Source organism: Numenius arquata, chromosome 9 (genome assembly GCF_964106895.1).
Source record: "Numenius arquata chromosome 9, bNumArq3.hap1.1, whole genome shotgun sequence".
In the NCBI taxonomy this organism is placed as follows: Eukaryota; Metazoa; Chordata; class Aves; order Charadriiformes; family Scolopacidae; genus Numenius; species Numenius arquata.
In genome coordinates, this window is record NC_133584.1 from 58,998,319 (window position 1) to 59,010,079 (window position 11,761).

Genomic DNA, 11,761 nt, shown 5'->3' on the forward strand with positions numbered 1-11,761 from the left:
GTCTCAGAGAGGCAAAGACACGGTTATCATTTCTGGTTTTTTTGTCTATAAAGTCCTTAGCACAGCATTCTTATAAGCAAATAGGGACACACAATCTAAACCAAAAAGCACAGAAGCAAAGCAGGTTTGAAAAGCTGAACTGGGGGAGCTGTAATCCAGCTGTCATCCAAGTGGAGGGATGGACAGAGAAAGAGTTGCGGGCAATCTGTTCCGATCCTGGCGGGCCTCATTACTGCCATTAACGACTTGACTAAAGGTATAGAGTACACTTACGACACTTGTGGGCGATTCCAAGCTGGGAACCAGCAGACACTGAAGGTGTGCAATTCAGCACAACGCCACAAAACGGAAACAGAGAGGTATTGACTCAGTAAGGGCAAACGACAGGATAACCCCTTTATTTTAAGCCACGCACCCCGAGGCCTCTCATCCCAGTCCCCCGGAAGCGCCCCCTCACAACGGGCTCCGCCTGTGGAGACCGTAAAACGCCCCGAGCTCCGACTGTGGGGACGGTTAAACACACTGAGGGTCCCCGCCACCCGCTCGGAGCGGCTTTAAAAGCGTTAGCAGCCCCGAGGCACCCCTGAACCACCCGGCAGGAGCCACCGCGCACCCCCGGCAGCGACCCGCGCCCCCTGAGGAAAGAGCGGCCCCTGCAGCTCCCCCCCCCCCCCCGCCCGGCTGCCCGCAGAAGTGCCTGTCCAATATCCGCCGGCAAACGCGCTAGAATAGCCCATATACAACCCAACACGTCTTTTGAGATCTTCAGAAGAATTTTAGCAGGTTTACACTCTCTACTTCCGCTAGGGTGACCGTTGCGCTCGCCTGCTTCGAGACTTTTCAATCAGGCATTTCTCTCGCCGCCTTTTTTTGCGCCTGAGGTGACAAAAGTCCCCCCTTCAGGGATAGGAGCGCGGCGGAGGCTCGTCGCCACGCGCCGCGGAAGGAGGGAGGCCCCCCAAGATGGCGATGCTGGCGGAGCGTGAGTGCTGCTCCCTGCAGGGGGCGGGAACCGCGATGGCGGGGCTCGGGGAGACCCCTTGAGAGCTGGAGGGTGTCGGGGAAGAGCCGCTATTCTAGGGGGAAACCCCAGGCTCTCTCTGCCGCCTTCGCTGATGGGGCGGAGGCCGCGCTGTCCCTCCCGAAGGTGGCGGGCAGGACGGTGGCGGGTCCCCGCGGGCGGGGGGGAAGGGGCTTGCGGGGCTCTGTCACTTCCCAGGGCGGGGGGACACGCACAAGATTGGCGGAGGTGTCTCGCAGACGCCTTTAGGAACGACATTTCCTTTCACTGCCTTTCATCTCTGCGGCCGTGAGTTAGAGAGTAGAGACCGCGAAGCCTTGGGGCAGGGGCGGTTCGGGGGTGCCGGGGCTGTGTGGCAGCCACGCGGGACTCAGGGGAGCCGTGTGTATGAAGGCATTGGTCTTTTAGTCGCCCCCAGGGTTGGTAGTTGAGCTTAGCTCGCCCTCTTCTCTGTCCAGAGAGCTTCGAGATCGGCTAAATTCTGTGTTGGGAAAAGTGGTAGTGGGATGGAAAGGATTTTAGGCAGGTCCTTTAGAAAAGGCAAGTAAATCCACTGAACTCCTGGGGAGAACTCGGGGTAAGGCCATGTGGAAGTCTTAGGCTTTTTGTATAAGGGTATTGCTGACTGAATAATTTTTGAAGGTTTTATTATATGCAACCTGATAATTTTGGTTAAGCTTTTCCTGTTATTGGAATCAAACAGAGCTTCACTCTTACCTCTGAAGTGAGCAAGGACTTGGGCTCCCCATGTCTAAAAGAATTGATTAAAACATTTGATGAATATCCTGACTGGTAACTCTTTCCCGGGTAAAGCTCTTCAGTTCAGGAAACAGAACTCTCTCAGGGCTGGCCAAAGTGGGAACTAAAAACTTTTGCTGCCTTCTCTTCCAAGTTAAAAATGCATTTCTGTAAAGTAGCCTCTGCTAGTAAATGTAAAGACGTATATGAAACACTAAACTTCTCAAATGTAGATTTCTGTGTAACAGGACTAGTATGTTTGTGTATGATTATCGTTAATTTCCTTAGGTGGTTTCGGTAAGCTTGCTGGTGTCAGGGTCTACGAATTTGTTTGTTTGACTGCAGGAAAGATGGACCTAAATATAATGACTGATTAGGATATATGGTTTCCAGTGGAAAATACAAGTGTGAACTGAGGAAAACAGAATTGCCTTTACATATATAATATTCTAATTATTTTAGATGTAAACTTTGTTGGTACCTTTTTTTTTTTTTTTAGAATTCGTTAATTATTTTAGTTGGACACTGTAAATTTCCATAATCTTTTTAGATTAGATACTAGAAAGAAACTCTTTGCTGTGAGGGTGGTAAGACCCTGGCCCAGGTTGCCCAGAGAAGCTGTGGCTGCCCTATCCCTGGAGGGGTTCAAGGCCAGGTTGGACGGGGCTTGGAGCAACCTGGTCTGGTGGGAGGTGTCCCTGCGCAGGGCAGGGGAGTGGAACTCAATGATCTTTAAGGTCCCTCCCAATCTAACCATTCTATGATGCTATAACTATAGAATCATAGAAAGGTTCAGGCTGGAAGGTACCTTTAAAGTCCATCTAGTCCAACCAACCTCCATGGGCAGGGACATCTTCAACTAAACCAGGTTGCTCACAGCCCCATCCAGCCTGACCTGGAATGTTTCCAGGGATGGAGCATCTCCCACCTCTCTGGGCAACCTGGGCCAGTGTGTTAATGTAGCTTCTGTATGTAGTGAATTCTAAAATCAGGTGCCTTAAAACACTAATCTGGTTGCTGGGAGCCACCTCTGTGGGGTTGTATGTCTTTAATCATCACCTTCAGCTGCAGTTGTAATTGTGAGGCCATGTTACACATGTGCATTTTTGTTTGCAGTTCCAGATCAAGTTCTGATGCTCTTAATAATATTTATTCAAAAATAGACTTGGGGGTGGGAATTGGTTTTACTACAGCTGTGAAAGCACATGCATTTCAGAGACTCAAAATGACTTCTCAGCCGTACTCAGTGACAGGACAAGAAGTGCATAAGAGTGCAAACTGCAACACAAGAAATTCCATCTTTTTTTTCACTGTGAGGGTGGCCAAACACTGGAACAAATTGCTCAGGGAGGCTGTGGAGCATCAGTCTGTGGAGATACTCAGAACCAAACTGGACTCGGTGCTGGACAACCTGCTTAAGAAGGGGTTTGAAGTAGATGAGCTTTAGAGGTCCTTCCAACTTTTGTGGTGCTGTGAACTAAACTGAGGAAGACAAACTTGATCATTCTATGCTTGTGTAGTGTGAATTTTAAATAACTATCAATTGCAGAAATGGCCAAAGTGCTAGCTTTTTTTCTTTTCCCCACTTATAACTCTTTAACTTCTATTAAACTTTGATTAACTGTCTGTGTTATTGGTGCTTATCAGGAAAAAAATATAAATGTTAATGATGTCTTTCATAGCTTGGATTAAAAATTAAATCCCTTCTGGGGGCAGTATATTTTTTTCTGTTCTACGGAAGAATTTAACCTGTTTATTATTATATGTTTATATTATTATATGAGCGTGCAGTGGGGATTTGGATGGGAGCTGCTAGGGAACTTTCAGAAAGAATAGTTACAACACATGCTCCAGGCCGAGAATTTGTCTTGGTAAAAGGGTTTAGTAATTGATCTTTTTCAAATCATAGGGTATCTGAGTGAAGAAGGATTTAAAGAAATGCTGCTTTTCTCCACTGGATGGTGCTGCTTGCCCAGAGTTGCATTATTATTTCTAGCATCATTTTATGAGCAGCTCAGAAGATTGGTGTTAACTTCCCAGCTGATTTTTTTAGCTGGAAGAGAGTATGCTGTTCCTTTCTTGCCTTTAAGACATTGGTGAACAAACATTTCTGATCAAACAAAGACTGTTTAGTCAACAATTTGAGAGGAGAGATGATTTTATGGTTGTTGTATGTGGCATGAAGTTGTTCCTGGCTGTCTTAAATAAGACATCTTAATAACAATGATGACAATAAGACATGAGACAAAGGTGTAAGCAAGTAGCTTTACTTTCCTGTGTCTAGTTTACCATATTTGAAAATAAGAGTGTGTTAACCTGGCAGAAATGTGAGGATTAATCCCATAATGGTAGTTAAAAGGTTTGAAATACTTGGATTAAAAGCACTGGGAAAGGGCACGTTTCTTAAAATTTCAACCTTGAGAAATCTCTATTAGGTACCTTTGTGTTTTGTTATCAGGGTCCTCCTGGGAGTAAAACATCTTAGGGCTTCTCTAGGAAGAGATATTCAGGAAAATTAATAGAAATTAACTTTTGAAGTGGATTAGCTGAACTACATCAAACAACTCAATTTGGAAGTTAATTTTAATTCCCACGCTCAGTTAACATGGATTACCTCTGCTGTGTAACACAAATCCTTAGGTACGTAGGGTGGCTTTACGGCTGTAAGAATTGCATTGAATGTAATTTTTGGGGATTTGCAAAGTCACCACCTGGGGAACTAGTTAAGGACAGCATGACAGAATACAGGCGTACTTAAAATGTTGTTATAGTTAGATTTTAAATAAAGGCATTGAACAGATGACCGAGTGAGGGGAAGTTGATGTTAATCGAGAGATTTTAAACAAAAGGATAAATTAAGAAATATGATTGAAAAGGATGGCTGTGCTCAGCTGGGCAGCGTAACCTCTATAAAACTGTTGCTTTTTATTGTCCTTTATGTTTTTGTTTTGCTGTCAGTTAAGGCCAAAAGCAACAGCCAAGGTGTTCCATGTTTTTACAGGAGTTCTCTTTTGCTGCCATCTCGACAGCTTTTTACTTCATTCCCTCCACAAACCACTGGAAACCTGGGTCCTTAGAGATCATTTGTATCTTGGGTGAGGGAAGATGACACAGCATGTTAATTATCCCAGATAGTGAGCCACTTCACTAAGGAAGCCAGAGGTTTTATTCTCCGTGGGGCAGCAGGGAACCCTAATTTTTGGGGGATGTTCAAAATCACAGCCCACAGTGACAATTTACCACCATCTTTTTGGCAGCGCAGGCAGGGCTTGTAGTAGATAATTCTTGAAGGCTGCCTGTTGGAAATAAGTTGTTTTCCTGTAGAGAAGTGAACCAAGCAAGTGCTGTGCGGATTCTACTCGCAGCACTCGGTCAGTTAGCCTGCTGTAAAACATTTTATGGACTGCTTGGGGTTTTATGAAACTCTTTATCAGACTATTACTTCTTGTGGGGCGGCCACGCAGCATCTATTTTCAGCTTCAAAGCTTAGGAAGTATGTTTTAGAAAAAAAAAGCCACCATCATGCATTCTGATGGTTTTAGTTCTTCTTTAAGAACGAAAGGAAGGGCAAAAAATGAACCAAACTGGGCAAAAAAATGAATCGAACATTCCTGTAATATTCTGTCACTCTGGGCCAAACCTGAAGTGTTGCGTTTTAGGGAAAGATGACTTCCTCAGTATGTTGAAAAGTGCCTCGGTGGACTTGGCTTCTCGCTGACTTGGTGTTAATCAGTCAGTTTTTGATCCACCATTTCCCATCGCGTTTAATGAAGTTTGTAATGTTCCTGTCTCCCATTCTTTGTCTTGTTTATTTAGGTTGTCTTCCTGTGTATGTTTAGGTATACGCTTAAAAAGACTGGTTAACTGTTAACTTTTCTTCTTTTATTTCAGTAAAGCTATTCTTGACGGTAGAGGCAGGCGCACGTATGTGGGTCTGGGGAACTGTAGTTTCTTTAGTAGTTTGCGTAGGAAAAAGCAACATGGATTCTCAGTTTGCTCTCTTAACACCTGCACTGATTTCTGGTGACTTTTCAGTTTCCGAATATACCATTTTGCAGCAAATCCAAAAGCTGAAATCCCACTTTTTTGTGTTCTGTAATTCAGTTTTCTCTGGTCGTTTACGTTTTAGTTTTGATTTGGCTTTTATTATGAAGGCAAATGCTATAACTTCTATGTTCTGGTTAAAAGGAAGACTGGCCAGTGGATATTGTCCAGAGCTGGGAAAGCCAGCACTGAAGTCTTATCCCCTGTAGATTTCATGTTGAAGCCAGATGTAAAACAAAGTTGGAATAAATATGGAATTTAGGCCTGTACACCTAAATGGTAATCCTTAAAGCTTTCCCTGAATTGCAGCCCATCCTTAGGGATGACAACTTCCGTTGCAATTTTACTTTGGCGTTCTTCACATTAATAATTAACATTTTCACTGGCCTTTTTTTGCAATATAAGGTTTAATAAATTAAACCCCCAAAGGTGTTTAGTCTGGCATAAGTTCTGGGTTTTTTTTTTTAATTATTTAAACAGTAAGAACACTGTGGAAATGTAAATAGAGCCTGTTTGAATTTTTTCCTTCCTGCTGTAGCCCGTAGAAGGCAGAAGTGGTCTGTGGATCCACGAAATAGCGCTTGGAGTAAAGATGACTCTAAATTTGGCCAGAAGATGCTGGAAAAGATGGGCTGGTCCAAAGGAAAGGTATGATCTAAAGGAGGGATGTCTAGTTGAAGGGTGGAATACTGCTGGGGGGACTCTTGATGTCAGTGTTTAAAACAACTGTGTTCTTTCTATTTGATTTATTCTCTTAAGTGTGCAGAGAATTTGAGCAGTGTTAGATTTTTACAGTTTGTTACAAAGGTACTCGCTTGTGCTTGTCCTGCTTTGCAGTTTTTCTCCCCTCTCTTTGACAAGGTAACGTCCCCAAGTGAGAGCAGGAGCACGTTAAATCAGGTGATGGTTAAAGGCTTTAAGTTGCTTTTATACCCTCAGTTCTCTCCCTGGCTTTTGATACTGTTTAAAACAACTCCAGCACCTGCTTTAATCTTTCATCTGTTTTTAAAGGCTATTTCTGATCTGTTCCTTGAATGGCCAAAATGCAGCGTTATGTGAGCTGTGTTTCTTCCCAGCTCCAGCCAGTACCTGTGGGGTTCGGTGGCTGGTTTCTGGCGCTAAGAATAATCTCTAGGTCAGTGCAGATGGCTGCAGACTTCTCAGCTGCCCCTCAAAAGCAGTTTAACTTCCACGAAGGTGCCTCAGCAAAGCTGAGATTTGGGCCTGCATGTCAGCGTGTTTAATGAAATGAATGCACGCAATCCCCCCCCCCACGATATTTATTTAATTCTTCTCCTAGATTTCCTCTCTCAGCCTTTTTTTAAGAGGAATGAAATTAGGATCATTCTCAACTCTGTGAATGCATTAAAACTTAGAAAAATAAGCCTGCTCTTGGATTTCTTAGTATAGTTTACTTTTGCATCAGTTGGCTTACGGTTAGCACATATAAATCTGGCTTCTGAGTGCCTCTAATTTCACAAAGAAGCAGCGGTACCTGATTCACAGGCAGCTGAAGTCAAAGAACTGGCATTGATTTCACTAGGCTTTAGACCAGACTTAAAAGTATGGAGCTTGAGAGCTGTTTTTTTATGTAATTAGTATGCACAGGTGTTTTATGTGTGTAAGATTAAAATAGCTATGTAAACCAGGTAGAAAAAAGTGCTGTTAAGTGTTCTGATTGTTTTTCAGGCAGCGGGCTCCTCTGACTGTAGATACTGTTTGTGTCAGGGTGTGAAAGGGATGCCTCCGGTTGTTTTCTATCTGTCACCCCCTCCCACCCATCTTCTTCACAACAATGTTTCCTACTTGAGCTGCTGGACCTTCCTTTACAAGAAGAGAAGGATTTCTCTCCATTCTACTACAAGCTCAGACAAATGGAACCTTAACATGGTTAAATTAATGGGCAAAAGCCCATCTGTGCAGTGAAATTAAGCTGCTTACACTAGTCCTGTTATTAGTTGTTCTGGAATTGGGTCACGGCAGGATATGTAGCCGAGTGTCCTGCTTCCTTCTAGACTTTTTGGTTAACAGAAGTTTCAAGGTAAATTTCCCACCGCACTGACCAAATAAACTCTACTGGATTCATGATTGCAACAGCCTTTTTCCAACGTGCCTCATCGCTTCAATTAGATATCGCCAAGATCTATCCACAGGGCTTCTCTCCACCACATCCATGTTTCCTATAGCCATACACTGAGTCAATGATATATTACTGGGGACCAATTAAGGAAAAAGTAGGTAGATACCAGGAATGAAGTTTTAAACCTTTGTTTTAAACCTTTTTAAAGCTTTGTCTTTTCTCCACTCCCCCCACCTTGTACAATTAAGAAAGATAATACTGGACCTAAAGATTGCTTCCCAGATTTGAATGATTATGTTTTTTAGGACAGGCAAACCCAATATTTTTTTGCTCCTTTTCATCAGCTTATTAGTGTGAATGAGGTGGAAGAAATTCTTAATGTCCTGCTAGCTCCAGCATGACCCTTTCCCTCCTGCTTCCCCCCCATATAACTTTGTTCTGTATTTTACGTTCCACGTGGCATCTGTGTTACAGCTGTAGCTGCCTTCCCCATGACGGAGGTATTTTTGGTGAGAGGCATGTTCTTTTTATGTAGTGTCTTGTTTTAAAATTGCAAACACTTTGGACTTGCCTAGGAATGTCAGGTGGCTTCCTGATTAATCACCCAACTACTTAATGTTGTTGCTAATTTAGTGTTCATAATACTTTGCTGGAGGCTTAAGTAGTAAATTTAAAAAAAAAAAAAAAATCTCATGTGTGCTAATGCCAACGACTGAATTCAGTTACAGGAAAGTGAATAAATAGTAAGTTGTGGTTTCTTGATGTGTTTCGTTGCAAACTGTCTTACAGGAGCAAAGCTCTAGTTGCTTAGTCACTGCTGTAAAATCCTTACGTTTTCACCCTTAAATCCTCCTTAGGGTCTTGGGGCTCAGGAACAAGGAAATACAGAACACATCAAGGTTCAGGTGAAAAACAACACGCTGGGGTTGGGAGCAGCCATCAATTACGAGGTGAGCATTAGACCCTGGTAAGGAAATGGCCCCATTTCAGCTAAAGCACAGTCTTTGTGGCAGGACGTAAGTGAAATCTGTCGTCACATCTGGTGGCAGCATGTGCCTACATGAACCTCTCTGCAGAAACTCTTGACCTGGAGTTCAGTTCAGCTTTGTTGGATGTTTTAGGAGCAAGTACCTGCTAGGAAAGGTTGCAGTGAATTCTGGGAGCAGGCTGTTCAGAGATTATTTTTTTTTTTGCTTCCAAGCAAATCACTGAAATGCTTGCTTTCTCCCTGTGCCTTCTGTTGCTCTCCCTGATACAGTCACCTTTCTGACTGGAGTTCAGATACACAGGCAGAGCAGAACATGATTCTAAAGGTGCTTGTCTCATAATTAACATGTTAAGTAACTTTGTTGCTGGAAAAAATCACACTAGTATTTCCTGCCTGCTTTTGAAAACATCTTGCACAGACAGGGGAGACGCAGAGCCAAGAGCAGCTCAGTATTATTTGAGGGCTTAGAAACACAACCCTTATCGTTTTTGCACTTTGGAGTGACTGTAGCGAGCTGTTAGCGTTGTCACCTGCGCAGCTTCTGAGGGTCCCTCCCACCACCAAGGATTGAGTACATACAATTAAGTTACTTCTTAGAGTTCAGAGTCGTAATATCTGTTTTAGCCAAACTTCTGTTAGTTCTGAAGACTTTTGCCTCGTATTGACGTGGGTGATATTTACAGGACAACTGGATTGCTCATCAGGATGACTTCAACCAGCTTCTGGCTGAACTGAATGATTGCCATGGACAGGGTGAAACAGGTAGGTTCATGCTTTGCTCAATCAGATGTTGGAAACTTAGCAGAGTTTCCATTCTTTGTCTTTAAAGCCTAGCTGAGGCCCAATCCTTTGGGCTGCTGATAGTCTCCTTGCTGAGGTTGACAACTCCCTCTTCTTCCCCTTCTCCCCCAAAAATCAGTGGGAGACGGAGGACATGTTGCCATCCATGACCGTGCTCAGGTTTGTTTGATCTTGGTAGATTGGTTTTGCTCTCAGTCAGGCCTCTATTAAAGGCATTTTATAGGGAAAGCAAACAAAAAATTTTGAATTTGTTTGTTTTATCCGGGGCCACGACATGGGGGACCTTTTGCTGGCATGTACTGGGGATGTACCAGAGCCAATATGAAGGCTCACATCACAGTCCCTCACCATTGCAATGCGTTTGCCTGCCTTTTACTAATGAGCTGTCCCTCCTGGCTTCCATCCTCTGGTGGTTTCTTAAAAACCTACTTTTCCTGTCCTCAGAGAGCTGCTTCTTAGCTTTTGACTCAGAGTTATGCGTCTCTGTTTTGAGTGTGGTATAATGTGATTTTTGTAGCCCTGATGTAGAGCACCCACGTGGGGAAACTACACAACTTTCCCGAAAGGGCTATTTATAAAGTCTTTTAATTTTGATAAGCTTTGTACAGTTTGACCTTGGTTTGTAAAAATGAAGTTATGCAAAACTGGTGGGTGTGACCGTACGGAGAGAATTGTACTCATCAAATGGTTTATCTTCTTTTAGTTAGACTCAGGTTTAAACTCTGGTCATATATCTAAGATATAACAGCTCTGTGGAGCGTTGTTAAACCAAGGGCTCTGTGTAGATGCAGCAGCCTGTCCACGTGCTGCTCATGGCAGAATTGCCAGATTAGTAAATTTAGCAACTGTTTGTTCATTTGTTCAATCCATTCATTCTTAACATTTGAGCACAGAAGGTTTTCTAGGAGAGGGAAGGTAGAAAGAGAAGAAAAATCATTTAAGAAGAAGGATCAAACTTGGTTCCTAATCTTAGAGAACTAGGATTAAAATTCTGAACGCAATGCAGTTGTTTTTAATTCCTGTATAAATTATCCTTGTGCATCGGAGTCCTAATCACGATTTGAGGCTGCACAACGGTAGGTGCTGTAGTTAAAGTCCTCAAGAGGTAGAAGAGCATATCGTAGGGAAATTCCAAAAGTTCCTTTCTACCTTTATAACTAAATCCTACCCAAGTTCCAACTTGAGCCCTGGGAAGATCATTTAGGTGTAACTGGTGGGAAACCTGCACGCTGGTGAGCAGAGAGCTGAAATGACTTGCCCAAGGACACGGTGAGTCAGCACCGAGGCAGGTTGGTTGAGCAAGGCTGTCTTCTACCTAAATCTATTCCCTGGGTCATCTGCACTTATGCAAAGTGGCCCCTGAAAACCATATTTTCTCCATGTTTTACTCCGTTATTTTTCCTTGATCTTTTTAGGAGCTGGGACGAGGGTTTTCAATCACTCAGGACAAGTTTTGGGTGCACGTTGAAAACGCCCGGTCAGAATCATGTTTGGTGATTTGCAGCCTGTGAGCATTGCTCTGAAACTTGTTTTTTTGGCAATTGTTTAAGCTGGCAAAACTCATCCAGATATAACTCTGCCTGCAGCTGTGCTACAGGATCAAGTGTTACATTATTGGCCATCAGCCAGGTTCAAATTGCATTAAAAGTCAGCTGAAAAACTTCATTGTTCTTAAATAACTGGTGTAGTTGCCAGAGATGGATTGCAATTAGAGATTGGGAAGGAAGGGCCCCAAAGTGGTTCGTATGCCAACATTCAAATACCCTTGATCTACATCATTTTAGCTTTCTTTTCTTTTTTTTTTTTCTAGCTGAGCACTTAGTGAGGAGTTTTGATTCCTTGCTTTTTTTCTGGGATACCAAGTGATGATGACTGTCCCTTTCCCATTCGTAAAATGGGCAACGACACGCTGGCCGTGTCTTTAATGTGCTTTGGAATATCCATCTGTATCGGATTTGCAGTAGAAACGACACGTGGCTTTATTGCTATGACTAAATTGCTTTAAAAAGTCCATTACTATTCCTGCGGCGCTTGCTCAATTTGTTAGAGGATTTACCAGTCACTGGAAGACACGGGGATGTACCTGCAT

General features: G+C 43.3%; 1 protein-coding gene across 1 annotated transcript in view; it reads left to right on the forward strand.

Annotated features, from left to right (window-relative positions):
• Positions 1 to 938: 938 nt before the first annotated feature.
• PINX1 (PIN2 (TERF1) interacting telomerase inhibitor 1) overlaps positions 939 to 11,761 on the forward strand; it is a 65,275-nt gene continuing 54,452 nt past the window's right edge. Inside the window, exons 1-4 of the mRNA XM_074153150.1 lie at positions 939 to 982; positions 6,342 to 6,451; positions 8,741 to 8,833; positions 9,555 to 9,633. Of these exons, the coding sequence (XP_074009251.1) occupies positions 964 to 982; positions 6,342 to 6,451; positions 8,741 to 8,833; positions 9,555 to 9,633 (301 nt within the window). The 5' untranslated portion in view covers positions 939 to 963. The remainder of the gene's footprint in view (positions 983 to 6,341; positions 6,452 to 8,740; positions 8,834 to 9,554; positions 9,634 to 11,761) is intronic.